The sequence below is a fragment of the Macrotis lagotis genome, chromosome 2 (assembly GCF_037893015.1).
Source record: "Macrotis lagotis isolate mMagLag1 chromosome 2, bilby.v1.9.chrom.fasta, whole genome shotgun sequence".
NCBI lineage: Eukaryota > Metazoa > Chordata > Mammalia > Peramelemorphia > Peramelidae > Macrotis > Macrotis lagotis.
In genome coordinates this window covers 171,288,571-171,315,440 of record NC_133659.1, presented here as the reverse complement: position 1 = coordinate 171,315,440, position 26,870 = coordinate 171,288,571, and the positions used below count along the sequence as shown (strand labels likewise).

Here is a 26,870-nt window from a genome sequence, read left to right as displayed (position 1 = left end):
CAGTGATAGAGCACTGGCCCTAGAGTCAGGAGGATCTGAGTTCAAATCTGACCTCAGACAGACACTTGATACTTACTTAGCTATCTAATCTTGGGCAAGTCATTTAACCCCATTGCCTTGCCAAAAAACCCAACACCTACCTAAGCCAAAGGCAAGCATCATATGAATGGGGATATACTAGGATGTTTTCTTATAACAGTGGTAAAACAAGGATGCCCATTCCTCCCTACTAACCTATTTTTTTTATAAGTTCTGATAATGCTGGCAATAGCAATAAGAAGAGAAAGAAATTAAAGACATAAAGGCAGGTAAAATGAGATAAAACTATTCCCATTTTCTTATGTTATGATGTTGAAAAATCCTAGGAAATGAGTAGAGATACTAATTGAGACAATAAGCTTTAATGAAGTTGAAGGCTGCAAAAGATTAGATACTTTTTTTAGGCCTTTTTATTTTTTAATTTTTAAATTTAAATTTATTTTTTAACTTAAATTTTATTTTTTAATTTAAATTTTCTTTTTTTTAATTACATGCAAAAGGTAGTTTTCAACATTTATCCATTTGCAAGTTTATGAGTTCCACATTTTTTTTACCAACCTCCCTTCCCTACCTATGCCCCATGGCAGTGACCAATCTGATAAAGATCTGATATAAGATATCTCCATATTACTCATGTTGTGAAAGAGGAATCAAAACTAAGGGGGGAAAACCATGTGAAAGAGAGAAAAAAGATAAAAGAAAATTTTAAAAGTGAATATAGTATGCTTTCTTTTGCAGGCTTTATAGTTTTGTTTTTTATCTCAGGATGTGGATGCCATTTTTCTATAACAGGTCCTTCAAGGTTGTCTTGAGAGGGTACTTGGAAAGATGGTGTGGTATAAATTAATTATAATTTGATGTATATTATGGCCTTTGAGAAGTGTATTTCAAATGGGACAGATGAAGGGAGTATAATTGGATAGAGACTGTGGGTATGACTGAACTAAATAGGACAGATAAAAACAGCATATTTTGACAGAGGGCATGAGGGTACAAGTCAGGGTTAAAACAATCAAGTCATGAAAAGACTAGGCATTAGAGGATAAAGAACACCACATGAAGAGGCACAAAGACCTATTACAGTAGAGGGAAAGAAAGGAGGGGGTGAATACTGAGTAAATCTTAATCCCAACACACTTGGCCCAAAGAGGGAATAATATACATTCCCAAATGAGTTTAGAAATTTATCCTACTCTAGAGGGAAGTAGGAAGGGAAAGAGAAAAGAAAGGGGAAGAAGGGGCCAATAAAAGGGAAGAGGAAAGTAAAAGGGAGGGGAAAATTAAAGTTAAAGTAAAAAGACAGGATAGATCTATTTTCTAGGTCAATTTTTTTTCCAATGAGCTATTTCACATTTTCTCCTAGTTTTTCCTCCTTTTGGTTTTCTTTTATTATTTGTTTTCTCATAGTCATCAGCTTCCCTTGGCTCAATTCTTTATTTTAAGGAATTACTTTTGTTAGTGAGCTTTTGTATTTCCTTTTCCATTTGACTAGTTCTGCTTTTTAAATTAGTCTTCTTTCATTGGTTTTTTGGTAACTCGAGGGTCAAGAATATTAAGGGAAACAAAAAAAAACGAGAAGAAAAACAATCTAGACATTTTATTACAAAGCAATAATTACTAAAGTGATTCAAGCTAAAAAAGAGATCAAAGAAAAAAAACCTCATGTTAAAATATTTACAGCCGGTCTCCTTTCAGCAACAAAATGGAAATTAAGAGTGTGGCCATCAACTGCGGAATAGGTAAGCAAATTAAGGTACATGAATGTAATTGAATATTTTTGTGCTATGAGAAATGATGAAAGGGAGAGATTCAAAGAACTTGAAGAAGACCTGTATGAATACCTGTAGAGTGAAGTATGAAGAACAAAGTGAACAATTTTTATAACAATGATGGTGTAAAGAAAAACACTTGAACAATACAGTGAGCAATCATAGTTCTGGAGACCAGTGTTGTAGCATGTTTATCCACTTCTTTAAAGAAAGGTGATGTTGTAATATGACTATATGTTACAAAGATTTTGTATTTTTCCCCTCCCCTCTTCAGTTTTGGAGAGAGAAGTGAGAGGAAGAAGAGGCTATTGATAAGAGTTATCAGATAAAAAAGGTTTTTTTTAAAAATGTCATTGAAGTACTTTTTCAATGCACAGAAAAACAATAGATTAGGAAGACAGAAAAAGGGACATTATATGTTAAATTTACTTTCAAGGGAAAGCAAACTATTTTAATGATTCAGTTTCATATTTAATTTTCTTTTTCTATTCTTTGTGCGCATTTTATTTGGTATTTAAGAATAAATAAAATACTTAACGCAAGCATCACGTTTTTTTTTTGTTTTGTTTAGTTTTAGTTTTTGCAAGGCAATGGGGTTAAGTGGCTTGCCCAAGGCCACACAGCTAGGTAATTATTAAGTGTCAGAGGCCGGATTTGAACTCAGGTACTCCTGACTACAGGGCTGGTGCTCTATCCATTGTACCACCTAGGTACCCTGCCACATTTTTTTTAAAGAAGGATTTTATTTATTTTTGAGTTTCACAATTTTCCCCCTATTCTTGCTTCCCTCCCCCTCCCCCTCCCCGGAAGGCAGTCTGTTAGTCTTTATATTGTTTCCATGGTATACATTGATCTCAGTTGAATGTGATGAAAGAGAAATCATATCCTTAAGGAAGAAAAATAAAGTATAAGAGAGAGAAAAATTACATAAGATAGTTGTTTTTTTTTTTTAAATTGATGGTAACAGTCTTTGGTCTTTGTTCAAACTCCACAGTTCTTTCTCTGGATACAGATGGTATTCTCCATTGCAGACAGCCCCAAATTGTCCCTGATTGTTGAACTAACGGAATGAGCGAGTCCATCAAGGTTGATCATCACCCCCACGTTGCTGTTAGGGTGTACAGTGTTTTTCTGGTTCTGCTCATCTCACTCAGCATCACTTCATGCAAATCCCTCCAGGCTTCCCTGAATTCCCATCCCTCCTGGTTTCTAATAGAACAATAGTGTTCCATACATATACCACAGTTTGCTAAGCCATTCCCCAGTTGAAGGACATGTACTTGATTTCCAATTGTTTGGCACCACAAACAGGGTTGCTATGAATATTTTTGCACAAGTGATGTTTTTACCCTTTTCCATCAGATATCTCTTCAAGGTACAGACCGGGCAGTGGTATGTCAAGCCCACTTTCTGTATCCCTTTCTAATTCTCCCCAATGGCTGGTGCTCTCCCTTCGACCCCACTAAATGACGTTTTTGCTTTTATTCTCCTTAGCTTACAGAGGAACTCGTCTGTCACGTTAGCACGAGCGCTCCGGGCAGAGAAGCCTGCAAGGTCTTGCTCGGGAGGCCCAGCTGGTGCCTGCCTCGCCGCCCTGGTGCTCTGGGTGGCGGCGGGCTCATAAAACCGGGCACCTCTTCCTTCAGGACGTGGTTTCTCTCTCATCACCCTCAGTTTGGATCGATATATACCATGGAAACTACGTAAAGACTGGCAGATTGCCTTCTGTGGGGGAGGTTAAGATTAGGGGGAAAATTGTAAAAATTCAAAATAAATAAAATCTTTAAAAAAAAATCGGGCACCAAGTGCCATAACGAGACCAGGGTGTCTGGGAGCAGAAGTCCCCCAGGCTGCGAACGGAGCCGCGGAGCTCCGAGATGGGCCCGCGCAGGAGCGCAGCGGCCGGCCCGGCCCGGGGCCCGCGGCCCGGCGGCTCGGAGGGCGGCACCGCGGCCGGGCCAGGGAGGAGCAGAAGGGCAGCCGTGGGAGCAGGCGGCAGTAAAGATGGAGGTGGGAGCGGAGGAGGGCCGAGGCGGCGGGGAAGGGGAAGCCGAGGGAGAGGGGCGCCGGGAAGAAGGAAGAGGGAGGAGCGAGCGCCGCCGCCGCCGCCGCCCCGCCGCCGCCCGGCCCCTCCTCCCCCACGCCGCCGCGCCCGAGGCGGCTACGGAGGCCCAGACGGGCCGCTCGCAGGGATGAATGGAGGGGCCGCGGGGCGCGCGCCGCCGGGCGCCGCCGCGCTCCCCGCCCACTGCTGCTTCCTCCTCTCCGGGCCTCCTCCCCGCCCCTTCCCCACCCCTTCCCCGCCGCGGCCCGGGCTCCTTCTGGCGCCTGCGCCACTCGGAGCGTGGGAGCTGCCGGGCGGCGGAGCGGGGCTCGGGCTCGAGGCTCGGCGGGGTCCGGACGCTGCCCAGGCTGGGCCCCGGCCCCGGGCCGCGCTCCGGAGGGCGGCCGCCGCCCGCTTAGGTAGCCGGGGGTCGGCACGGCGCGGGAGGCCGCCGGGGAGCGCGGGCCCTCGGGCGCCTCTCGCCGTTGGCCGGGCCACCTCGGCCGGGCTCGGGCGCCTGGGCCGGGGCGCCCGGGGCTCGGATGGAGGAGGGGGAGGGGCGCGGCGCGGCGCGGCCGGAGAGGGCGGGGGCGGGGCGGGGGCGGGGCGAGCCGGGCGGGGGGCTGCGGGGGCTGCGGGGGGCGGGGGGCTGCGGGGGGCTGCGGCTGCCGGCGGCCTGGGGCGCGCTCCCGACCTTCCCCTTCCAGCCGGGAACCCAGCCCGCTGACGGGACAGACGAGCCAAGGGAGACCCAGAGCCGGGCCCCGGGGGCCCAGGTGGCAGAACACTGACCTGCGGTTCCGGTCCAGGACTTCTGGCTCCGAACCAAATGTTCTTTCCGTTCTCCCCGTGGAAATCAGGCGAAATGGAGAACGGGGATGTGTCGCCATTTCATTTCTATTCAGTCGCTTTTACTGAATCAGTGGAAGTTTGACTCTCGGCCCCCCCCCCCCCCCCCCCCCCCCGGGCCAGTGTTCAGAGCCCCTTACCGAATTCTAATCCCTAATGTCTCTGGGACCCTGAGCAGTAGTTTGTGGATAGAATGTTGGACTGGGAGTCTGAATTCTGCTCCAGGCTCTTAATAAGTAGTTCTGAGACGGCAGGAGGCCAGCTTCCTCATCTGCAAGATGAGGGGGGCCGGACCACCTGGGTGGTCGCTCAGGTTCTTTCCAGTCCTAAATCCTGTGAGTTCCCCAAGCGGAACTTGGCTGTGTAGTGAAAGGAATTGGGCCCGAGATCCACCTCTTGAGATTCACTCCTTGTGCCGTCTTGGGCAAGTCACTTAACTTCAGTCCTCAGTTTCCTTAACTGTTTAATGAGGGAGTTGGACTAGATGGCCTCAGGTCCCTTCCAGGTCTAGATCTAGTTGTGGCACCTGTAAGTGTAGAAAATACAAGACATTGTTCCTGTCTTAAAGCTTACATGGTATTCATTTTTTGATGAACTGATACATTTCCTTTTCATATGTTCTATATTTATAGTTTTTTAACTAGGAAAACTAATTTACTGAGTCACCAAGTAAATCAAGAACAAAGCTAATGTCCCCAGTTCTCTTACATCATAGGTCACATTTTCTCAGACCTATATGACATGGTGGAACTACTTAGAATCATATATATGTATACATATATATATATATATATATATATATATACACATATGGAAATATCCCCTAACTTAACACATCTTTTTCTTTATTAGGGTTAACATTGAAGATGGCAGAGTGTACAAATCTTCAGTTTGTCAGTCCTTTTGCCTTTGAGGCAATGCAGAAGGTTGATGTTGTTCGGTTGGCCTCCCTCAGTGATCCAGAATTAAGACTTCTGCTGCCTTGTTTGGTGCGGATGGCACTCTGTGCTCCAGCTGACCAGAGCCAAAGCTGGGCTCAGGATAAAAAACTTATTCTACGCCTTCTTTCAGGGGTGGAAGCTGTTAATTCTATTGTTGCATTGTTGTCTGTGGACTTCCATGCTTTGGAACAAGATGCTAATAAAGAGCAGCAACTTAGGTAATGAAACTCTTGTCACAATTTCATGTGGGGTTTAGAACTTAATTAGGTATGATGTACCTTAATGCTTTATAAGATTTTCATAGGATGTAATTTTCAGGAAAGAGGAGCACAAGAATTGAAATTTTGCTGCTCCAATTCTGGGTTGATGAAATAAATTTATGGGTGAAAATAAGCAGTTTTTAACGGTAGTTTTGTATTTGTTTTGAATTAGTGAAATGAGATTGTAGGTTGGAATTACCAGAACATCTTTAGATTTTCTTAAATCCTCTAGTTGCTTTTTTAAAAAAAATCATGATTGTTTTTGTTCTAATTTTCATAGCATTATTTGCTTAAGTGGTTTACTTATTATGTTTTCATTCTTTACTAGGCATAAGTTTGGTGGAGGCAGTGGAGAGAGCATCTTAGTATCACAGCTTCAGCATGGACTGACATTAGAATTTGAACATAGCGATTCACCTCGGCGCTTGCGTCTTGTACTTAGTGAACTTTTAGCAATAATGAACAAGGTGAATTTCTTTTTCTGACTACTAGAAACCCACTTGATTTAATATTTCGTTGATTTAGAACTGGAAGGGAACCCAGAGGCCATTCAGTCCAATCCCCTCATTTTACAGATAAGGACATTGGGGTCCAGAGAGTTCAAATGACTTGCCCAAGGTCAGGTATTGATTTGAACCCAGATTCTCTGACTTCGAAGAATGTGCTTTATCCACTGTACCACACTGATGTGTAAGGTCAGTGCTAACTGGGCTAGGCAGACTAACATTCTTTATTGTGTATTGTTCTGTTTCAAATCTATCAGAATTTTTATCTTCAGAGACTAGCAGTACTTCAAAATAATGTCTTACAGTGTGTTCTTTCTTGCCTTCTATCTTGCCTCAATTGTACCTATATTTCTTCCTCCAATGCAGAGAATTTTCAGACATTATTATTAATTATCCAAAAAATTAACTGCTCTTTAGGGAATGTGATACAACATGGTAATCTATAAAATGTATAGGAAAGTCTGTTATTTTAGCTATTAACTAATTTGCTGAATTGCTACATTATGATTATTTGCATCAATTTTGATCCTGATTGCTACTGGTAAAAACTGGCTGTTTTATTAGTTTGGGACCAAAAGGTCTAAATTCTACTAATTTCTTATTTTCCCAAAGAAAATATTTTAAATTGTTATATGTAGTGTGATTTAAGTGGTAGTTTTGTATCTTGATTTATATATGTTAATTTTTATAACATTTCTTAGTAGGAACAGATTGGTTTTTCTGTTCGACTTAATTTTTACAATTGCAGCAATATAAAACTTTTTCTCCTTATGTATTTTTTTGAATTCAGTATATGATGTTGATAAACTAAAATGATCTAAAATCCTCCATTAATTGTAGTATTAGAAGATGGGCGGTTTGTTTACTTCTATGTACATGAGATATGATGACAAAACTGAATAGGAAGAATATTGAATTCATTTAAAAATAATCATTTGTTATTGTTAATGTTCTAGTTCTTCAGTAAATGCATATTCTTCGTGTCATTTTTTAAAGGGAATTTGAATTTATTCTATTAATGCAACACTTTAAAAATTTTAAATTCTTAGTCTAAAATTGCAACATGCTATTTCCTTTAGCATTTTTGCTTCATGGATGTGTCTCAGCAGCTTGCAGATTTTGTATTTTTTTAAGTCTTTTTGCTCTACCCAAGGGGTATTTATTTGAAATGCAGCTGTTGAGCTTGATACTGACATGCATAAATAGTCATTCCTATTCTCTAAAGGTGATTTTTGTGATTGAGTTTTCATGTGGTTAAAATCTATTATACTCTAAACAATATCAATCAACAAATATTTATTTGGAGGGCACATAATGATTTTTTGAGTGTTGAGGATATTTATTGATGGATAGCATCAAACCTGTTTCAAGGAACTTAATTCCTTATAGAATCATTAGCTTACTTGGAATTTTGAATATTTTTTTGTAGGTTTCCGAGTCAAATGGAGAGTTCTTCTTTAAATCTTCTGAGCTTTTTGAGAGTCCAGTCTATTTGGAAGAAGCTGCAGACGTACTTTGTATTTTACAAGCAGGTACCCTGCTAAGATACATTTCAGAAACAGTTTATTCTTCAGTGATACAGTGTAACATCTAAACCTTGAACTTTGTATTGCTTTCAAATTGCCAACTGAGATGTTTCTTTTGAAAGTCACAGGAGGGAAAGTTTATCAGACATTAAAGTTTCTATGTCTATCCAAATTTAGATCACATCAGCTGAAGATGTTCACTGCCTAATTTATTGAAATATTACATATTGCTTATTTTATTAACTGAAACAACTTTTTTTTTTATCCACAGAACTTCCTTCCTTACTTCCCATAGTTGATGTAGCTGAAGCCTTGCTACATGTTAGAAATGGATCCTGGTTTCTCTGTCTCTTGGTGGCCAATGTCCCTGATAGTTTTAATGAAGGTAGGTAAATCTTATAAAATGTATTATTAAAATTTTTGATTGGATAACTCAAGGGCTTGATTTTTTTTTTTCCTGGCAAAGCAGTGGGGTGTCTTGCTCAAGTTCACACAGCTAGGTAATTAAATTTCTGAGGTTGGATTTGAACTCAGGTCTTCCTGACTCCAGAGCTGGTGTTCTATCTATTGTGCTTCCTAGCTCTGTTTGATTATTTTTAGTTATGGAGGAGCAATAAGAAATTGTGGCCCTTTTAGATATGGGGCTATAAGCTCAGTAATTTATTCTCTGGTTCAAAAGGTATGTTTATGAGAAAAATTTAAGACAGTTGCAATTTTGAAATTTTGGAAAAGTCTTTTTAGATCAGCAGAAGAGGAAATAGTCTGAAGCAGCATTTAATTAGAAATACTAGGAAAATATTTCCTGGAAATTATTTTTTTCAGTTTCACCATTGCTGCTACCTTTCAGACAAATCAAATTTAGAATAAAAAATGAGGGAGACCAACTTTCTTGTCTTTCATCTCTATTCAGACTAGTAATGATTGAAGTTATTGCATTAATCAAAATTAAGTCAACAACTCTTTAATTGAATTATTTGCTTGGAAGGTGAGAGGTACTCAGAATTGGTTCTCTTAAGACTTTATTTCAGAATCACTATTTTGATGAATAGTTATTTTATTAATTTTAGCTAAAAGGTTAGGAACTGACTGAACCTTTTTTGAGATTGACCATTCTCCCACTCCAATCCAATCAACATTCAATCTAATGATTAAAGGCATTTATGTTGAATGTTATCAGAGAAAGCCTTCTTATTCTGGCAGCAGTGCATCTGTCAGAGAAATCTAATACAAAGATTTTTTCCCCCTCCATTCTTTTCTCATTTTAGGTTCATTAATTTTGTCTGTGAAAAGCTTTTGCTTTGATCTAATCAAATTTAATCTGTTTTATCTCTTGAAATTTCCTCTAATTCTTGTTAAGAACCCATCTCCTCCTGTGGGAGGTATCAATAATTTTTTAATAAATAACTCTGTGCTTGGGTCCACTACAGTTTACATATCTCAACTGACTCTAGCTGTATGGAAGTAAATTTTTATACCTCTCTAATTGACTCATTGCTTCCCTTATTGAAGCAACTTTTCACCCCTCTTCAAATCTCATATGACTCCTCATTCCATGTTTTCAGCTGAGAATCTTGCCTCATTTTTTTTTGGATTTAATTTGTTTATTTTGAATTTTACAATTTTCCTCCTAATCTTGCTTCCCTCCCCCCTACTCCCCCACAGAAGGCAGTCTGTTAGTCTTTACATTGTTTCCATGCTGTACTTTGATCTCAGTTGAATGTGATGAGAGAGAAATCATTCTTTTTTTTTTTAAAGTTTTTTTTGCAAGGCAATGGGGTTAAGTGACTTGCCCAAGGCCACACAGCTAGGCAATTATTTAGTGCTCTATCCACTACGCCACCTAGCTGCCCTGAGAAATCATATTCTTCTTCTTTTTTTTTTTTTTTGCTAGGCAATGGGGTTAAGTGGCTTGCCCAAGGCCACACAGCTAGGCAATTATTTAGTGTCTGAGACCGAATTTGAACCCAGGTACTCCTGACTCCAGGGCCGGTGCTTTATCCACTGGGTCACCTAGCCGCCCCCAAGAAATCATCTTCTTAAGAAAAAAATAAAGTATAAGAGATAGCAAAATTATATAACAAGATAATATTTTTTTAAAATTAAAGGTAATAGTCTTTTGGTCTTTGTTCAAACTCCACAATTCTTTCTCTGGATACAGATGGTATTCTCCATTGCAGAATTGTGCCTGATTGTTGCACTGATGGAATGAGCAAGTCCATTAAGATTGATCATCACCCCCATGTTGCTGTTAGGGTGTACAATGTTCTGCTGGTTCTGCTCACCTCGCTCAGCATCAGTTCATGCAAATCTTTCCAGACTTCTCTGGATTCCCATTCTTCCTGGTTTCTAATAGAACATTAGTGTTCCATGACATACATATACCACAGTTTGCTAAGCCATTCTCCAATTGATGGACATTCACTCAATTTCCAGTTCTTTGCCACCACAAATAAGGTTGCTATGAATATTTTTATGCAAGTGATGTTTTTAGTCTTTTTCATGATCTCTTCAGAGTATAGACAGTAGTGGTATTGCTGGATCAAAGAGTAGGCACATTTTTATTGCCCTTTGGCTTGCCTCATTTTTTTAAGAGTTTTTTTTAGGTTTTTGCAAGGCAAATGGGGTTAAGTGGCTTGCCCAAGGCCACACAGCTATTAAGTGTCTGAGACTGGATTTGAACTCAGGTACTCCTGACTCCAGGGCCAGTGCTTTATCCATTGTGCCACCTAGCCGCCCCCTTTAAGAGTTTTTTTTAAAGGCAATGGGGTTTAAGCGACTTGCCCATGGTCACATAGCTAGGTAATTATTAAGTGTCTGATGTCAAATTTGAACTCAGGTCCTCTTGACTTCAGGATCTGTGCTCTATTCACTGCACCACCTAACTGTCCCTTACCTCATTTTTTTAATGAAAACATTGAGGCCATTCTGCATGAGTCTCCTTTCTCATTTCATATCACCCACAGGTATCTTCTGCCACTGTTTCCCTTTTCACCCTGACACATAAAAAGTGATGGCACTTCTTGCCAAAGCTAGTCCTTCTACATGTCCAAGTGATCTCATTCCAGCCTGTCATCTTCAGGAGATTGCTACATTTATCATACTTACTCCCTCACTTATTTTGAATCTCTCCCTATCTACTGACTGCTTTCCTACTGCCAGCAAATATCTTTATATTTTGTTCATTTTCAAAGATATTTCACTTGATCTACCCATCCTGAAAAACTATTGTTCTATATTTCTCATGTCTTTTGTAGTAAACCTCTTTGAGCAGACCATCTATCTATATAATACATGCCTTCACATCCTTTCCTTTCAATCTTTTCTTAATTCTTTGCAGTCTAGCTTTCTATCTTCTTATTCAACCAAAACATCTTTCTCCAGTTATCAATGATTTCTTCTTTTTTAATTTATTATTTTTAGCTTTCTTTTACTTTTAAATTTTGAGTTCTGAATTTTCTTCCTTTCTTCCACCTCATTCCCTATCCATTGAGAAAGTAAGCAGTATGATACCATTTATATATGTGAAATCATGCAAAATGTATTTTCATTTTAAATGCTCATATTTTTTTAAAAAAGAAAGAAAAACAGAATGAGAAAATTATACTTCAATTTATATTTACAGTTCGTTGATTCTTTCTGGAATAGATAGCATTTTTTTTGTCATGATTTCCTTGGAATTTTCTTGAATGGTATTGCAGAGTAACCAAGTGTTTCACAGTTGCTCATTATTACAACATTGCTGTTACTTTGCACAATGATCTCTTGGTTCTTCTCATTTTACTTTATCTGAGTTCAAATAGGTCTTGCCTTTCTGACCACACCCCTCCTTATTTTCCCTGACACAATAGTCCATCACAGTCATTTGCTGTAACTTGAGCCATTCCTTGGTTGATGAGCATTCCCTCATTTTCCAGTTCTTTAGAACCAAGCAAAAAAAACCTGCTATAAATATTTTTGTACAAATAGGAATGTTTCCTTTTTTTTTTGGTATACAGACTTAGTGGTGGTATTACTAGGTCAAAGGTTATGCAGAGTTTTATATCCTTTTGAACCTAGTTCTAAATTGTTCTCCAGAATAGTTGGCTAAGTTCACTACTTACCCACAATTTATTATTGTATCTATTTTTCCTTTATCCCCTCCAACATTTATCATTTCTGAAAGATGCAAGGTGGTATTTGAGAGTTGTTTTAATTTTTCTTTCTCTAAAAAAAGTGACTTAGAGCATTTTTTCAAATAATTCTAAGTAGCTTTTCTTTTAAAAATTGCCTGTTTATATCCTTTGACCATTTGTCAATCAGGGAATGATTATTATATTTTTATAAGATTGATTTAGTTCTATCCTTAGTATATATTTGAGAAATGAGACCTTTATTAGAGAAACTTGCTATAAAAATTTCTGATATTATTTCTTGTCTATGATACCTTTTAGTAACATGTAGTTTCCCTGATCAACCTTTTTAATTAGGCTTATTTTTGCTCCATCTGAAATGATGATTGCTACTTTTTTTTTTAGTTTAGCTGAAGCATATTAGATTCTACTGTAGCCCTTTATTTTAATTCTGTGTGTATTTTTCCTCTTATAAATAACATTGTTGGACTATGATTTCTAATTCATGTAATATCTGCTTCCCTTTTATGGGTGAGGTTATCCCTTTTATATTCACAGTTATGAATACTAACTGTATATTTCTCTCCATTTCTTTGCTCCCTTTTAATCCTATCCTTACTTTGAAGTTTGTTTTTTTCTAACCACTGTTTCCCTTTATCCACTCTCCTTTTTTTTTTTTGCAAGGCAGTGGGGTTAAGTGGCTTGGCCAAGGTTTATTAAGTGTCTGAGGCCAGATTTGAACTCAGGTACTCCTGACTCCAGGGCCGGTGCTCTATCCAATGCGCCATCTAGCCATCCTCCATTCTCCTTTTTTTCAAAACTTCCTATGCTTTTTTCACTTATCCCTTATACCCATTTCCCTATTGGGTAATCTATACATCTATACATAACTAAGTGTATATTTATTTTCCCTCTTTGAACCAATTCTGATGAGAGTGAACTTCAAGCATTGCTGGCCACTCCCACCTTATTCATTTTCCTCTTTATTATATGAGCTTTTCAACCTTGCATGCTCTTTTATGTGAGAAAATTTTCCACATTCTTTCTCTTCCTTCCTCCTTCCAGTGTATTCCTCTTCATCTTTTTTGGAGAGCATTTCAGCATAATTGATTCATGCCTTCTCTATGTAAACTCTTTTTACCTGTCCTAGCAATGATAAAGTTCTTAGGAGTTATATGTATCTTCACATATAGGAATGTAAGCAGTTTAACTTTATTGAGTCCCAAATGTTAACTCTTTCATGTTTCTATTTTTATGCTTCTTTTGAGTCTTGTGTTTGTATGTCAGATTTTTCTTTTCAATTCTGGTCTTTTCCTCAGGAATGCTTGAAAATCTTCTATTTCATTAAATATACACAAGGATTATACTCAGTTTTGCTTGGAATTTTATTCTTGGTTATAATCCTAACTGCTTTGCCTTTTGGAATATCCTCTTCCAAGCCTTCTGTTCCTTTAACATGGAGGCCACTAAATCTTGTCTGATCCTTACTGTGACTCCATGATATTTGAATTATTTCTTTCTGCCTGCCTAAAGTCTTTTCTCCTTTGACTTTGAGCTTTGGAATTTGGCTTATAATATTCCTGGGCACTTAATTTTCTCTTTAAACTCTTTCAGTGGATTCTTTCAGTTTCTGTTTTGCCCTCTACATCTGAGATATCAGGGAAGTTTTCCTTGATAATATCTTGAAACATGATGTCTAGGCTCTCTCATGAGTTTCATGGTAGTTTATTAATTTGTAAATTATCTTTCTTTGTTTTATTTTCCAGGTCACTTTTTATCTTATGGGATATTTCACATTTTCTTTTTCTTTGTTCATTCTTTTGACCTTGCTTTATTGTTTCTTGATGTTTCATGAAATCAAGCTTTCACATGCTCAATTCTAATTTTTAAGGAATTATTTTCTTTGGTGAGATTTTGTACCTTTTCTTCCATTTGGCAAATTCTGGGTTTTTTAAATTTTTTAAATTTTTTTTTCAGTTTTTGCAAGGCAGTGGGGTTTAAAGTGATTGCCCAAGGTCATATAGCTAATATTTATTGTCTGAAACTGAATTTGACTGAGGTCCTCCATAGTCCAGGATCAGTCTCTATCCTCTGTGCCACCTGGCTGCCTCCAGCAAATTCTGTTTTTGTTTGTTTGTTTGTTTTGTTTAGGTATTTGCAAGGCAAATGGGGTTAAGTGGTTGCCCAAGGCCACACAGCTAGGTAACTGTTAAGTGTCTGAGACCTGATTTGAACCCAGGTACTTTTGACTCCAGGGCCAGTGCTTTATCCACTGTGCCACTTAACCTTCCCTAAATTCTGTTTTTTAAGAAATTATTTTCTTCAGTGTATTTTTGTATCTTCTTTTCCATTTGACACATTCTGTTCTTTAAGGAGTTCTTTTATTTAGTTAATTTTTGTGCCTGTTTTACCAAAATTATTTTAATAATTTTCTTGCATTACTCTCATTTTGTTTCCCAATTTTTCATCCACTACTCTTATTTCTTCTTTATCTCTTCCAGCAATTCTTGTTGGGCTTTGAATCCAGTTAGTACTTTTTTTTCTTTGAGGCTTTTTTTGTGACTGTTTTTATATTGTTGTCTTCTCTCTCTCTCTCTCTCTCTCTCTCTCTCTCTTTATAGTTTTTGCAAGGAAACAGGGTTAAGTGGCTTGCCCCAAGGCCACACAGCTAGGTAATTATTGTCTGAGGCCAGATTTGAACTCAGGTACTCCTGATTCCAGGGCTGGTGCTCTATCCACTGCACCGTCTAGCCACCCCTATATTGTTGTCTTCTAATCAGTTTATATCTTGGTCTTTTCTGCTTCCATGGAATCAAATTTTTTTTTTGTCGTTTGGTCATTTTCTCAGTTTATTTTAGTACTTAAAAAATTTGAATGGGAATGTACTGTGCTTTAGGTTTTTTTGTGCTGCTATTTTTAGAGCAGTTCTGGGTGTCAGCAGGTTTTTGGTGCTTCCATGGTGGTGTGATCTTGGGAGAAGTGTGGTCACTGCTCTCCTGATCTGCATTCTGATCTTTATTCAAGAAGGTCCCCTGCATCTGAAAGTGGAAGTGTTCTGGTTTCTTTGGAATTGCAACTAAGACCTATTTCTCCTTGTGACAAACTTCTAGCATTCCTCTTCAACCTGCAGCTGTGTTCCAGAATGGTTTATGGAAAATGGATTTGCCAATCAGTGCTAGATGTAACCAGTGCAAGCAAAAGGTCTTCTGTAACTTCAGTTCTGACCAGTTTTACTAATCCCCTTACTGTGTGTTCTTAGACTAGAATAATGTCTCATCCTGCCATCCAAAAATTTGGTTTAAGGCATTACTTTAAAGTTGTTTTGAAGGGACTGTAGAAAGAATTTAGCTGGATCGCCTCTAATCTATCATCTTGGCCCCAAAGATTTTTTAATTGCCAAATCTAATGACTTTTTCTCAGTCCTCATCTTTTTTTTTTTTGAAAGGCAGTGGAGGGTGGCTAGGCGGTGCAGTGGATAGAGCACCAGCGCTGGAGTCAGGAGTACCTGAGTTCAAATCCAGCCTCAGACACTTAATAATTACCTAGCTGTGTGGCCCTGGGCAAGCCACTTAACTCCATTTGCCTTGCAAAAACCTTAAAAAACAAAACAAAGCTAGAAAGGCAGTGGGGTAAATTGACTTGCCCAAGGTCACACAGCTAGATAATTATTAAGTGTCTGAGGCTGGATGTGTACTGTGGTCCTCCTATCTCCAGGCTTGATGCTTTTTCCACTATGCCACTAGCTGCCCCAAGTTTTTATCCTTCTTGACCTCCAAAGCCTTTGATGCTATTGATCACTCTCTTCTCCTTGAAATACTCTTTTATCCAAGTTTTCAGGATGCTGCTATCTTTTGATTACCCATTATCCTTCTTAATTTTCTTTGATGATTTTTCATCCAGGTCATGATAAGCACTATATCATTTAATTCTCTGTCTTGTGCCTTCTTCTAAACCATTTTACTTGTTAAATCTCATAAGATGGCATGGATTCAGTTATCACCTTTATGCTGCTGGATTCTCAAATCTAGCCCTAACCTTTTTGCTGACCTCTATAATCTTACATTTCCAACTATCAACTGCTGTTATTGTTTTATCTTTCATTTTTGAAGAGGACCATGACATCAGGGAAGTGTTGCCTTGACATGCATGTGAATTGGATGTGAATGAAAGGGTGCTGTGTAAAGTGACCAGCCTCACTTGTTCCTCTGGAGTAATCTGGTTCAATGACCAGATATGAATTAGGATGACTAGAGATAGCCCTGGATATGTGGCAATCGAGGTTAAATGATTTGCTCAGAGTCACACAGCTACTAAGTGTCTGAGGTCAGATTTGAACTCAAATCCTCCTGACGCTGGGACTGGTACTCTTATCTACTGAGCTATCTCAAATTGGATAACCTTTAAATTCAACTTGTCCAGAGCCAAATTCATTAACCTTGTCCCCTTCTTACTTGCCTATTGTTGTTGAGGGTACCATCCTCCTCCTCGTCATGCAGGCTCTCAGTTTAAGTAGTTCTATTTCTAATTTGTTTCCAAAGACTGTCAATTTTACCTCTGTTCTTCACTCACTTGTGATAGTGTTTTCCTAAAGGAGAGTTCTGACCATGTGGTCCTCATACTTGATAAACTCCAGTGACTGACTTCTGTCACCTCTAGGATAAACGACAAAATCTACCTTTTTTGACATTGAAAGACTTTCATAACTTTGTCTCCCTTCCTCCTTACTTTTCTAATCTTCTTGCACCTTAGAACACCCATGCCCAGTCAGTACTGTTTAATTTAATGGTATTGGCCTCTTTCCTTGATCCTCAATCTTTCCACTCTAGTCATTTTTACCTAGCTTTTTTTCATGCTCTCTCTTCATTTCTGCCTCCTGGCTTTTTTCATGTCCTAGCTAAAATCCCATATGCAAGAAGCCTTTCCCATTTCCCCCTTTATTCTAATGTCTTCCCTATGTTATTGTCCCCAATTTATTTTATTTTTCAAATTGCTTATTTGTACATAGTTGATTTCATGTTGTCTCCCCATTTTAGACTGTACTTCTTGAGAACAGGGCTTGTCTTTTCTTTTTCTTTGTATTCTTAGTGCTTTGCACAGTGCCTTAGGTACTTATTAAATGTTTATTGACTGAGGAAAGGCTTCCTGAAGAATGTGACATCTGAACTGAGACAGAGATGGTAGGGAGGGTTGGGAATGTTCAGGGAAAAGTACAAAGACAGGAGAGGAAAGCGACAAGTAGTCAATTTTGTCTTGAATAGTGTTTGAGGGGGATAGAATATAGTAAAGATTAGACAAGAGAGGCTGAAACCAGATTTCAGAAAACTGAAAATGTTGAGCTAAGGAGTTTTTTAATTTTGTAAGCATTTGGGAGCTAATTTTTTTCTTTATTTTTTCCCCAAATACATGCAAAGATAGTTTTCAACATTCATCTTTTTCTAAGATTTTCATTAGGGAACCTTCAAAGATGGTTGATACTTGGTGTTTTTGCTTTTTTTTTCCTATCTTGAGAGCTTACTATGCTTTGCACATATGCTGTGTTGACTGTGTCACATAGCTAATGACGTTGAATTGATTGAGTCCTTTTAATATTCAGTTTGTAGGGGATTGATTAAAAATGGTGAACGGCAAGATGAGGAGAGTCTGGGTGGACGGCGTAGGACGGATGCTCTACGTTTCTTATGTAAAATGAATCCTTCTCAGGCTCTGAAAGTCCGAGGCATGGTGGTAAGAGACTTGACTTTTGATGGGGTAAAGGGAATGAAACATAGATCTTTATATCAGTAGTATCCTGCCATTGATGGGAGCAAAGGCTTTTCTCCAGGTAGTCTGAGTGCCTGTTTTTTGGAGTTGGATATGATTTTCTTTATATGCATTTCACTTTTCTCTCTGAATTTTTTTTTTTTTTGTGAAATATAACCCAGTGCTTGCTAGCCCTTCTTACCATATATTGACCTTAATTTGTTTTGTGTGCTGTTAGGTGGAAGAATGCCACCTACCAGGCCTTGGAGTAGCTTTGACATTGGATCATACGAAGAATGAAGCTTCTGAAGATGGCGTGAGTGACCTGGTTTGTTTTGTTAGTGGTTTGTTGCTTGGCACAAATGCAAGAGTTCGGACTTGGTTTGGAACTTTTATTCGAAATGGACAGCAGGTAAGAAACACTGGGAAGTGAGAATCAAGGGTTTAGAATTTATTAGGGGGCTGCTGAAAGGGGGGAAAAACATCTATTTTTAAGGTGGTGATTTTTTTCAAAGTAAATTATGTTACATTTGCTTAAGACTTTCATACTTGCAAAATACATTATAGTATTTAAAAATTTTCTCCAGGGGCAGCTAGGTGGCGCAGTGGATAGAGCACTGGCCCTGGAGTCAGGAGTACCCGGGTTCAAATCCGGCCTCAGACACTTAATAATTACCTAGCTGTGTGGCCTTGGGCAAGCCACTTAACCCCATTGCCTTGCAAAAACCTAAAAAAAAAAATGTTTTTTCTCCACTTGTGGTGTGTTTTTTTTTTTTTTTTAGGTTTTTGCAAGGCAATGGGGTTAAGTGGCTTGCCCAAGGCCACACAGCTAGGTAATTATTAAGTGTCTGAGGCCGGATTTGAACCCGGGTACTCCTGACTCCAGGGCCAGTGCTCTATCCACTACGCCACCCAGCCGCCCTCTCCACTTGTTCTTGCAGCTCTCTCCAAACCTTCAAACTTAATAATGACTAGTTGTTATGGATCAGTCTTCAGTATAATAGTTGTCCATTAACTCAGCGTTTAATGGTAAAAATAATAATTCAACCTGGACTAGACTGATTGAAAATGGAAAATGCTGATTTTTACATTTTGATTGTACCTTTTTTAAAAATAAAAAAATATTTTCATAGAAAGTTGTATTGAAATAAAAACTTTTTTAATTGTGTATTTTCTTTTTTAAAATTTAATTTAATTTTTTTATTCCTGCCTTGTAACAATATTCTTGTAACAAATATGTGCAGTGAAGTTAAAGAAATTCCCATATTGACTAGATTAAAAAAATATCTTTTTCTGACCTCTAAGTCTATCTTTAGGAGGTGGATATGCTTGATCTAAATTGGTCCTTTGGAATTGTGACTGTTCATTGCCTTGGTCAGATTCTTAAGTATTTCATTAATCATTGTCATTGTCTTTTTTATCATTTGTACTCTTGGTTCTGCTCTTTGATTCTTCATTAGTCTTTCTAGGTTTCTCTGAACTCATCTCTTTCATTATTTCTTAGTGCACAATAGTATTCCATAATTTATTCTTCCATTTCCCAATTGATGTGTATTCTCTTAATTTCTCACTTTTTTTTGTTTTTTTTGTTTGCAAGGCAGCAGGGTTAAGTGACTTGTCCAAGGCCACACAGCTAAGTAAGTGTCTGAAGCTAGATTTGAACGCACGTCCTCCTGACTGCAGGGCTGGTGCTCTATCCACTGCATCACCCAGCTGCCCCTAATTTCTCATTCTTTACTACAATAAAAAATTTTCTATGAATATTTTTGTACATGTGTTCTTTTCCTCTTGCTTTGGTCTCTTTAGGGATATATGTCTGTTATTAGTAATGTTGGGTTAAAGGATATGCACACTTGTATGACTTAGTGACTCTACTTTCCAGAATTTTTCCTATCCGATGAATATGAGATGGAGTCTCAGGGTGGTATTAATTTACATTTCTCTTATTAGTGATAAGGAACATTTTAAAATATGGATATTGATAGCTTACTTTTCTGGAAAGATTTTTTCCTCCAGTTATTTGTTTCCTTTTTGATATTAGCTGCTTTGGTTTTGTTTCTGCACAACACTTTAAATTTTATATAATAAAATTTGTCCTTTTTTTCTGTGTTCCTCTTCCTTGTTTGGTCAAAAAGTCTTCCTTTATTTGTAATAGGGAAAGGTAGCTCTTTCTCTGCTTCTCTAATTTATTAGTAAAACCATTTCCATCTAGCATTATATATTTCTTTTTGGAGCTTATTGTGGTTTAAGCCCAATTTCTGACAGATTACTTTCCATTTTTTCCCTGCAGTTCCCTTATATTCTATACCATAGTTTGTCCAGTCATTCCTTAATCAGGGGACATCCATTTTACTTTGTTCTTTGCATCACAAAAAAATGACTAATCCTAGGGGCGGCTAGGTAGTGTAGTGGATAAAGCACCGGCCTTGGACTCAGGAGTACCTGGGTTCAAATCCGGTCTCGGACATTTAATAATTACCTAGCTGTGTGGCCCTGGACAAGCCACTTAACCCCATTTGCCTTGCAAAAACTTAAAAAAAAAATGACTATTCCATTCTTCCAAGGAAAAATATGTCATGAGTCAATTTCAGGTGTTAAGTGGGGGTGGGGTTGCTTTGTGTAAGCTTCCTTTTGACTCAGTAAGTGTTTAATACTTCCCTCCTGTGGCCCATATTTCTTGCAGAAAAAAAGAGAGACCAGCAGTTCTGTGCTATGGCAAATGAGAAGGCAGCTTCTCTTGGAATTAATGGGCATCCTTCCCACAGTAAGAAGTACACGCATCGTGGAAGAAGCTGATGTAGAGATGGAACCTAATGTGTCTGTGTATTCAGGGCTGAAAGAAGAGCATGTTGTGAAAGCCAGTGCACTCTTACGTCTTTATTGCGCTTTGATGGGAATTGCTGGACTCAAGTATTTATCATTTTGATATTTCAATCCATAAAAATTTTATATTATTTTTACTTTTTAAGTTCCCAGGATTTATATTAGACTAGGCTTAGGTCATTCTATGTCATCGTAATAATCATTATTAAAAGCACCTATTGTGTGCCAGGCATAACAATCAAGTATGTATTGCCCTCAGGGATCTGGAATGGACAAAAATAAATAAGTACAAAATATATATACAGCAATTTCTGGTTCAGAGAAAGTGCTAACAACCAGGGGGATCAGAAAAGGCCTAATATAGAAGATGACTCTTGAGCTGAGCCTTGAAAGGAGTGAAGCTAGTCATTTTAATAGAAAAGGTATGGAGAAAGAGATCCTGGATACTGGGAGATAGCTATTGATCAGAAAGGCAGGCATGAAATGAAGCATCCTGTAAAAGAAGCTAGCTAGATTGAAATGTTGAGTTTATAAAAAGGAATAACTTTCCATAATCCTGGAAAAAAGAATGTATGTGATGGTGCTTTGTAAATTGTACTGTATAAATGTAAGACTTTTTTTTTTTAGAGTTTGAAGATATTAAAGCTTCAAACTGTACCAAAACTTTTGGAACTCCCTGTATTATATTCTCAGACCACATCGTACAAACCAAGTTTGTGTACATTAGGAACAAATTCCTCCCTTGTAAGTGAACATGTTTGTTAGGGGCTTATTCAATTTTTTTTGTTTGCTTATAAACAGATAGAACAGGTAGAACCAGAGCAGTTTATCTTCTTTTAAGTACTTTGTTAGATTATCAATATCTTAACCCTGTTAGTGTCACTTATGGGAAAATATGATGAGTGAAAAATCACGTTCAGCATAAAAAAAATTTAGATAAATCTGTTCTTTTTTTCTTCTACTTCTGAGTAGCTTTCTTTTTCAGATGTTCTCTTTCTGAGAGGGAGTAGCAAACTAGATGAACTCTCAGTTGCCATACAGCTCTTTATTTATGAGCCAGATGGTTATAAATTGTGGTTTTTGTGGTTGTAAGGTACAGAAAGACAAAATTGTTCTTTTACTATCACCCTTTTTTGAATATTTTTATTATTTACTTTGGTCTGTTTCAGAAAAAGCATATTTTAGATTTAAAATCTCTTAGGATTTTTCATTTGGAAATCCTAGATATTACAGATTGTGTTAATTAAGATTTATATTCATTAAAATAACGGTCATAATATATGTTACATCTTTGACTTCAAAAAATCTGTTTCTTTTAGACCAACTGATGAAGAAGCTGAACAGCTTTTGCAGCTTATGACAAGTCGTCCTCCTGCAACACCAGCTGGGGTTCGCTTTGTTTCTCTTTCCTTTTGTATGCTACTCGCCTTTTCTACGCTTGTCAGGTATCTCTATGGAAATGTTGTTCTATCTTTATTAACCCTCTTTGAAGGTGTTTTCTTTTACTTTTCAAAATGCTCAACTAGGAAGTGGTTAGAAATTTCCAGCAGATTCAAGTTTGGATCAAAAGTATTATGTGTTGACTATTTTTAATGATGTCACTCAGGATTTATTGATAGTCCTATGGCTTACCTCCATTTCTCTTTCCCAGTCACAGTGGAATATAATAGGAGTATATTTTTCAACTGCTTTTGCTCATTTTATCATCACTCCTGTAAGGTAGAAAGATAGTTGTAAACTATCTTGATAGATCAGTTTTTTTCTGAGTCTTTTCAAGGTTTTTAAACCCCAGATCATTAGTATAATGAAATTCTGACAGTTTAATATATCCAAAACAGCATTAATAATAAAATAAAAAATAAAAACATAGTGTCTCTAACTCTGCTTTTCTACCTTATCTGACCTATTTTCCTTTTGCTGCTGGGCTCTGGACTAATTTGGTTGGCTTAAGTAGGCTGAATTTGATGTGTAGTTTTTTTTTTTTTTTTTTTTTTGCAAGGCAGTGGGCTTGTAGTCACACAGTTAAGAAAGAATTAAATGTTTGAGATTTGAACTTAGGAACTCCTTACTCCATGACTGGAGCTCTATCCACTATGCAACCTAGTTTCCCTGAAGGGTAGATTTTTAAAGCCTGCAAATATGGATATAAAATATAGACTTAACATGGAACATGTTAATTTAAGTTCAGAGGCTACACATTGTCCTTTTTAAAAAGCCACAGGTATAATCACTCCCTGGACATTTGATCATGCTTTCTGTGTGGAGTTTGATCATGAGTTGATTTAATTTAATTTAATTTTTAAATTAAAAGTAATTTTTTTTCAGGTTTTTTTTGAAAGGCAATGGGGTTAAGTGGCTTGCCCAAGGCCACACAGCTAGGTAATTATTAAGTGTCTGAGGTCGGATTTGAACTCAGGTACTCCTGATTCTAGGGCCTGTGCTGTATCCACTGTGCCACTTAGCCACCCCATCATGAATTGATTTAGATAGCCTCTCAGATCACTTCCTGTTTTATATCTGTGACTCTGTTCTCAGGTTGTTTTTTTTTTAATTGTGCCCCAGAGCAAGTAGTTGAAGTTGCATTTGCTTAGTTTGCATTCACTGATAAAATTATTTTTGCCATTTTGCTGGTATTTAGTCATTATCTACTTAGAATATGGCTGTTAACTTAGAAGAATCTTTTGATGTCAAATAATGAAGAGACATCAATATAGCCTTACTACCATTTCAGTTCCAATAGTACTATGTGATCAATTCAAATATACGTTTTAGCTGATAAAGAGATCAAACATAAGGAAGTCTAATTTGATCAGGTTCGTATAGGAAGGCAGTGTCAAGGTCAGGCCTGGTTTTCCTGTCTTGGCCTCCTGGGTCATTTGTAAGTTCTGTTAAGAGAAATAACTTGAGTATCTTCTTTATTTTCTTGTTAATTGTTAAAGTGAAGATTACAAAATATTTTACTCAAGCATATACATTTTCACGATGCTTTCTTTGGAATTTTTTTTCTTCATATCAATTAAGTTATTAATGTTCTGACATGTTTTATTCAGTACTCCTGAACAGGAGCAGCTAATGGTGATGTGGCTAAGTTGGATGATAAAAGAAGAAGCCTATTTTGAAAGGTAAAACTGCTTAATATATTTTTTTTATTAGATGACAGAGTTTTTATTACTCTCTTAACATTTATTATTTCCTTTCTATTACAACAGTACCTCTGGAGTGTCTGCCTCCTTTGGGGAGATGCTGTTACTAGTGGCTATGTATTTCCATAGCAACCAATTGAGTGCTATCATAGACTTGGTCTGTTCAACATTGGGGATGAAGGTAATTTTCTCCCTTTTCTAAAAAAGTGTATTTCTTTTCAAGTTTTTTTCTAGAACATTAATATAAATTGATTTAATAGACTATTTTAGAATGACTATTAGAAATATTAGAAATTTTTTAGAAACTTTTTAAAAGGATATCTCTATTATATGTTTGAAAAAATGAGTGAGGCAGACTTCTTGAAACAAGTGTTGTTACCAAGAGGAAATAAGGTTGTTGTCTATTTAGATCACATGGACCTTTTCTTATTTTTGTACTGTGTATTCCATTTACTTACATTCTATAGTATTCATTACATATTTTTGCCATTATTTCAGATTGTGATTAAACCAAGCTCTTTGAGTAGGATGAAGACTATCTTCACTCAGGAAATTTTTACTGAGCAGGTACTTTTCTTTAACCTTACATATTCACTTAATTCTAAAGCACCCTGTAATTTAAACTTGTTGAATATCCGAATTTAATAGCCAAAATGACTGACATTAAGATCTAGATTCTTCTTGAAAACTCTTTCAGTGGTTTATTACTTTGTTGGAACTCTTATAGAGATTACTAAATTTTTAGAGCTGTGTTTTTTTCTTTTTTTAAAAAATTTATTTAAAGCAGTGGGATTTGAGTGATTTGCCCAAGGTCACATAGCTGTGCAAATAAGTATCTGAGGTTGGATTTGAACTCAGGTCCTCCTGATTCCAGGGCTGGTGCTCTGTTCATTGCGCCACCTAGCTGCCCCTTTGAACTGTGTTTCTCAGTACATGTTTTAAATTGAATCCCTTATCATTTTTTATTAAGAAGTGTTTGAATGACTGGTCAGTGTTAATAATTGTCCTGCTAGTTAGGAGATTTCACAAAGGATAGGAATAGCTTTCACTTGCCAGAAAGAAACCCTTTGAGGCTTGTTCAGAATTCTACATTTTTTTTTTGAATCTTAGTCAGTATGAAAGTATAGGCATTATTGAGAATTACTTGATTTTACATGACAAATTCTTGTTTGGCCCTTAGCTCTCGTAAGGTCAATCCATGGATGTATCTTCAACATCAGTTCTACATCTTACTGAATCAATTCTAAATCTTAAATTGTAAGACTAATGATAATAGACTTTACTGAAATGTTTAAGTTTATTCCTTATTTTAACTATCTTTTAATGCTGGAAATAGATTTATGTGATTAATCAGGACAACCTGCTATTCATGGATACATATATTTTAATGGAGCTTATATTAAAAGTATTCTTTATTTTTGTTCTCTTTTTGACTCCTTAGGTTGTCACAGCTCATGCTGTTCGGGTTCCTGTAACCAGCAGTCTTAGTGCCAACATTGCTGGGTTTCTGCCTATCCACTGTATTTATCAGCTTCTCAGGAGTAGATCCTTCACCAAGCACAAAGTGTCAATAAAAGTATAATTTCATTTCTATTTCATAGTAATACACTGCAGTTAAACATTTTCCATTATTATTTTTTCTCCTATTTTACAATCTAGATGCTCTTATTGTGTTTGTTTATTTTTGGTTGAGCTAAGTTTATTCTTTAATCATTTACACAAAAATATAAAACGCTGTATAGTTTATACTTTTAAATCGTATAATTGGCAAAAATATTGTATAAATTTTAAAGTAGTGTTAGCTAATCTAGATCCTGAATTAGTAATACAAGTTCTTACCTAAGATATTGTTTATCCATATTTTGAATTAACTAATTTTTGTTAGGGTGGCAGTCTGTCCAAAGCAGATTTCTGTCCACAGCAAACTTCTGAAATGGAATTTAAAAATCAGGAAAAAATTTTATCAAAAGGCTAGTTAATGGGAGATTTTTCCAAATCTATTTATTTAGGATTTTATTTATTTATTTATTTTTGTGTGTGGGGTGATTCTAGAGTGCTGTTTTCTCTCTGTTTCTGAGCAATGATCATAGACTTGACAGTCTCTAGGACTAGAGTAGATTAAGACTTTAGGGTGCATCTAGTTCAATCGCAAGATTATATATAGCCTAGGATACTGAAACTCATGGGGATGAAATGATTGTGCCAGTATTGTTCCAGCCATGACAGTCTGAGGGAAGACTAGGATTAAGGATTTCTTTTTTTAGGTTTTTGCAGGGCAAATGGGATTAAGTGGCTTGCCCAAGGCCACACAGCCAGGTACTTATTAAGTGTCTGATGGTGGATTTGAACTCAAGTACTTCTGAGTCCAGGGCTGGTACTCCAACCATTGTGCCACCTAGCTGCCCCTGGATTTCTTTTTTTTTTTAATTTAAAAAAATTTTTATTTTGAATTTTATAATTTTTGTCCCTAATCTCACTTCCCTCTCCTCACCCCCCCCACAAAAGGCAGTCTGTTAGTCTTTACATTGTTTCCGTGGTATGTATTGATCTAAGTTGAATGTGATGAGAGAGAAATCATATTCTTAAGGAAAAAAATAAAGTATAAGAAATAGCAAAATTACATAATAAGATAACACTTTTTTTTTAAATTAAAGGTAATAGTCTTTGATCTTAGTTCAAACTCCACAATTCTTTCTCTGGATACAGATGGTATTCTCCATCGCAGATACCCCATAATTGTGCCTGATTGTTGCACTGATGGAATGAGCAAAGGACCAAGGATTTCTGGTCCTGTTTTCCTTCACTATGACATGTCATTTCTTAAGATCTTCTGTTTAGGAATCGCTATAGTGGAACATACAGTTTCCAATTATGAACTTGCTGTTTCTCAATTCTCATACCATCAGATATGATTTTTAAATTAAGTTGCATTTTTGGTTTGAAGAGATACACAATAATGTGGCCCCTTGATTCACTTCAATTTTGAAAGGATATGTTCTATTTTTTGTATTCTCTTAAGGCATGTAAATAAGAATTTATTAAGTGCTTCTAATGCATATTTGAGACTAATTAAATGAGAATTTTGGAAGTGCTTTCTAAGTCAATTATGTTAGTCAATCCAT

At 37.3% G+C, this 26,870-nt stretch overlaps 1 protein-coding gene across 2 annotated transcripts in view; it reads left to right on the top strand.

The window, feature by feature from the left end:
• Positions 1–4,168: 4,168 nt before the first annotated feature.
• Positions 4,169–26,870, top strand: part of INTS2 (integrator complex subunit 2) — a 44,145-nt gene continuing 21,443 nt past the window's right edge. Inside the window, exons 1-13 of one of the 2 annotated variants that reach the window (XM_074223556.1) lie at positions 4,169–4,271; positions 5,554–5,860; positions 6,231–6,369; positions 7,838–7,940; positions 8,206–8,319; positions 17,637–17,767; positions 18,021–18,194; positions 20,466–20,692; positions 21,925–22,050; positions 23,656–23,727; positions 23,815–23,929; positions 24,247–24,315; positions 25,190–25,324. In XM_074223556.1, coding sequence (XP_074079657.1) covers positions 5,568–5,860; positions 6,231–6,369; positions 7,838–7,940; positions 8,206–8,319; positions 17,637–17,767; positions 18,021–18,194; positions 20,466–20,692; positions 21,925–22,050; positions 23,656–23,727; positions 23,815–23,929; positions 24,247–24,315; positions 25,190–25,324 — 1,698 coding nt within the window. In that variant the 5' untranslated portion in view covers positions 4,169–4,271; positions 5,554–5,567. Of the gene's footprint in view, positions 4,272–5,553; positions 5,861–6,230; positions 6,370–6,477; positions 6,598–7,837; positions 7,941–8,205; positions 8,320–17,636; positions 17,768–18,020; positions 18,195–20,465; positions 20,693–21,924; positions 22,051–23,655; positions 23,728–23,814; positions 23,930–24,246; positions 24,316–25,189; positions 25,325–26,870 lie in introns of those variants that run through there. The other variant, XM_074223557.1, reaches the window with a different exon arrangement.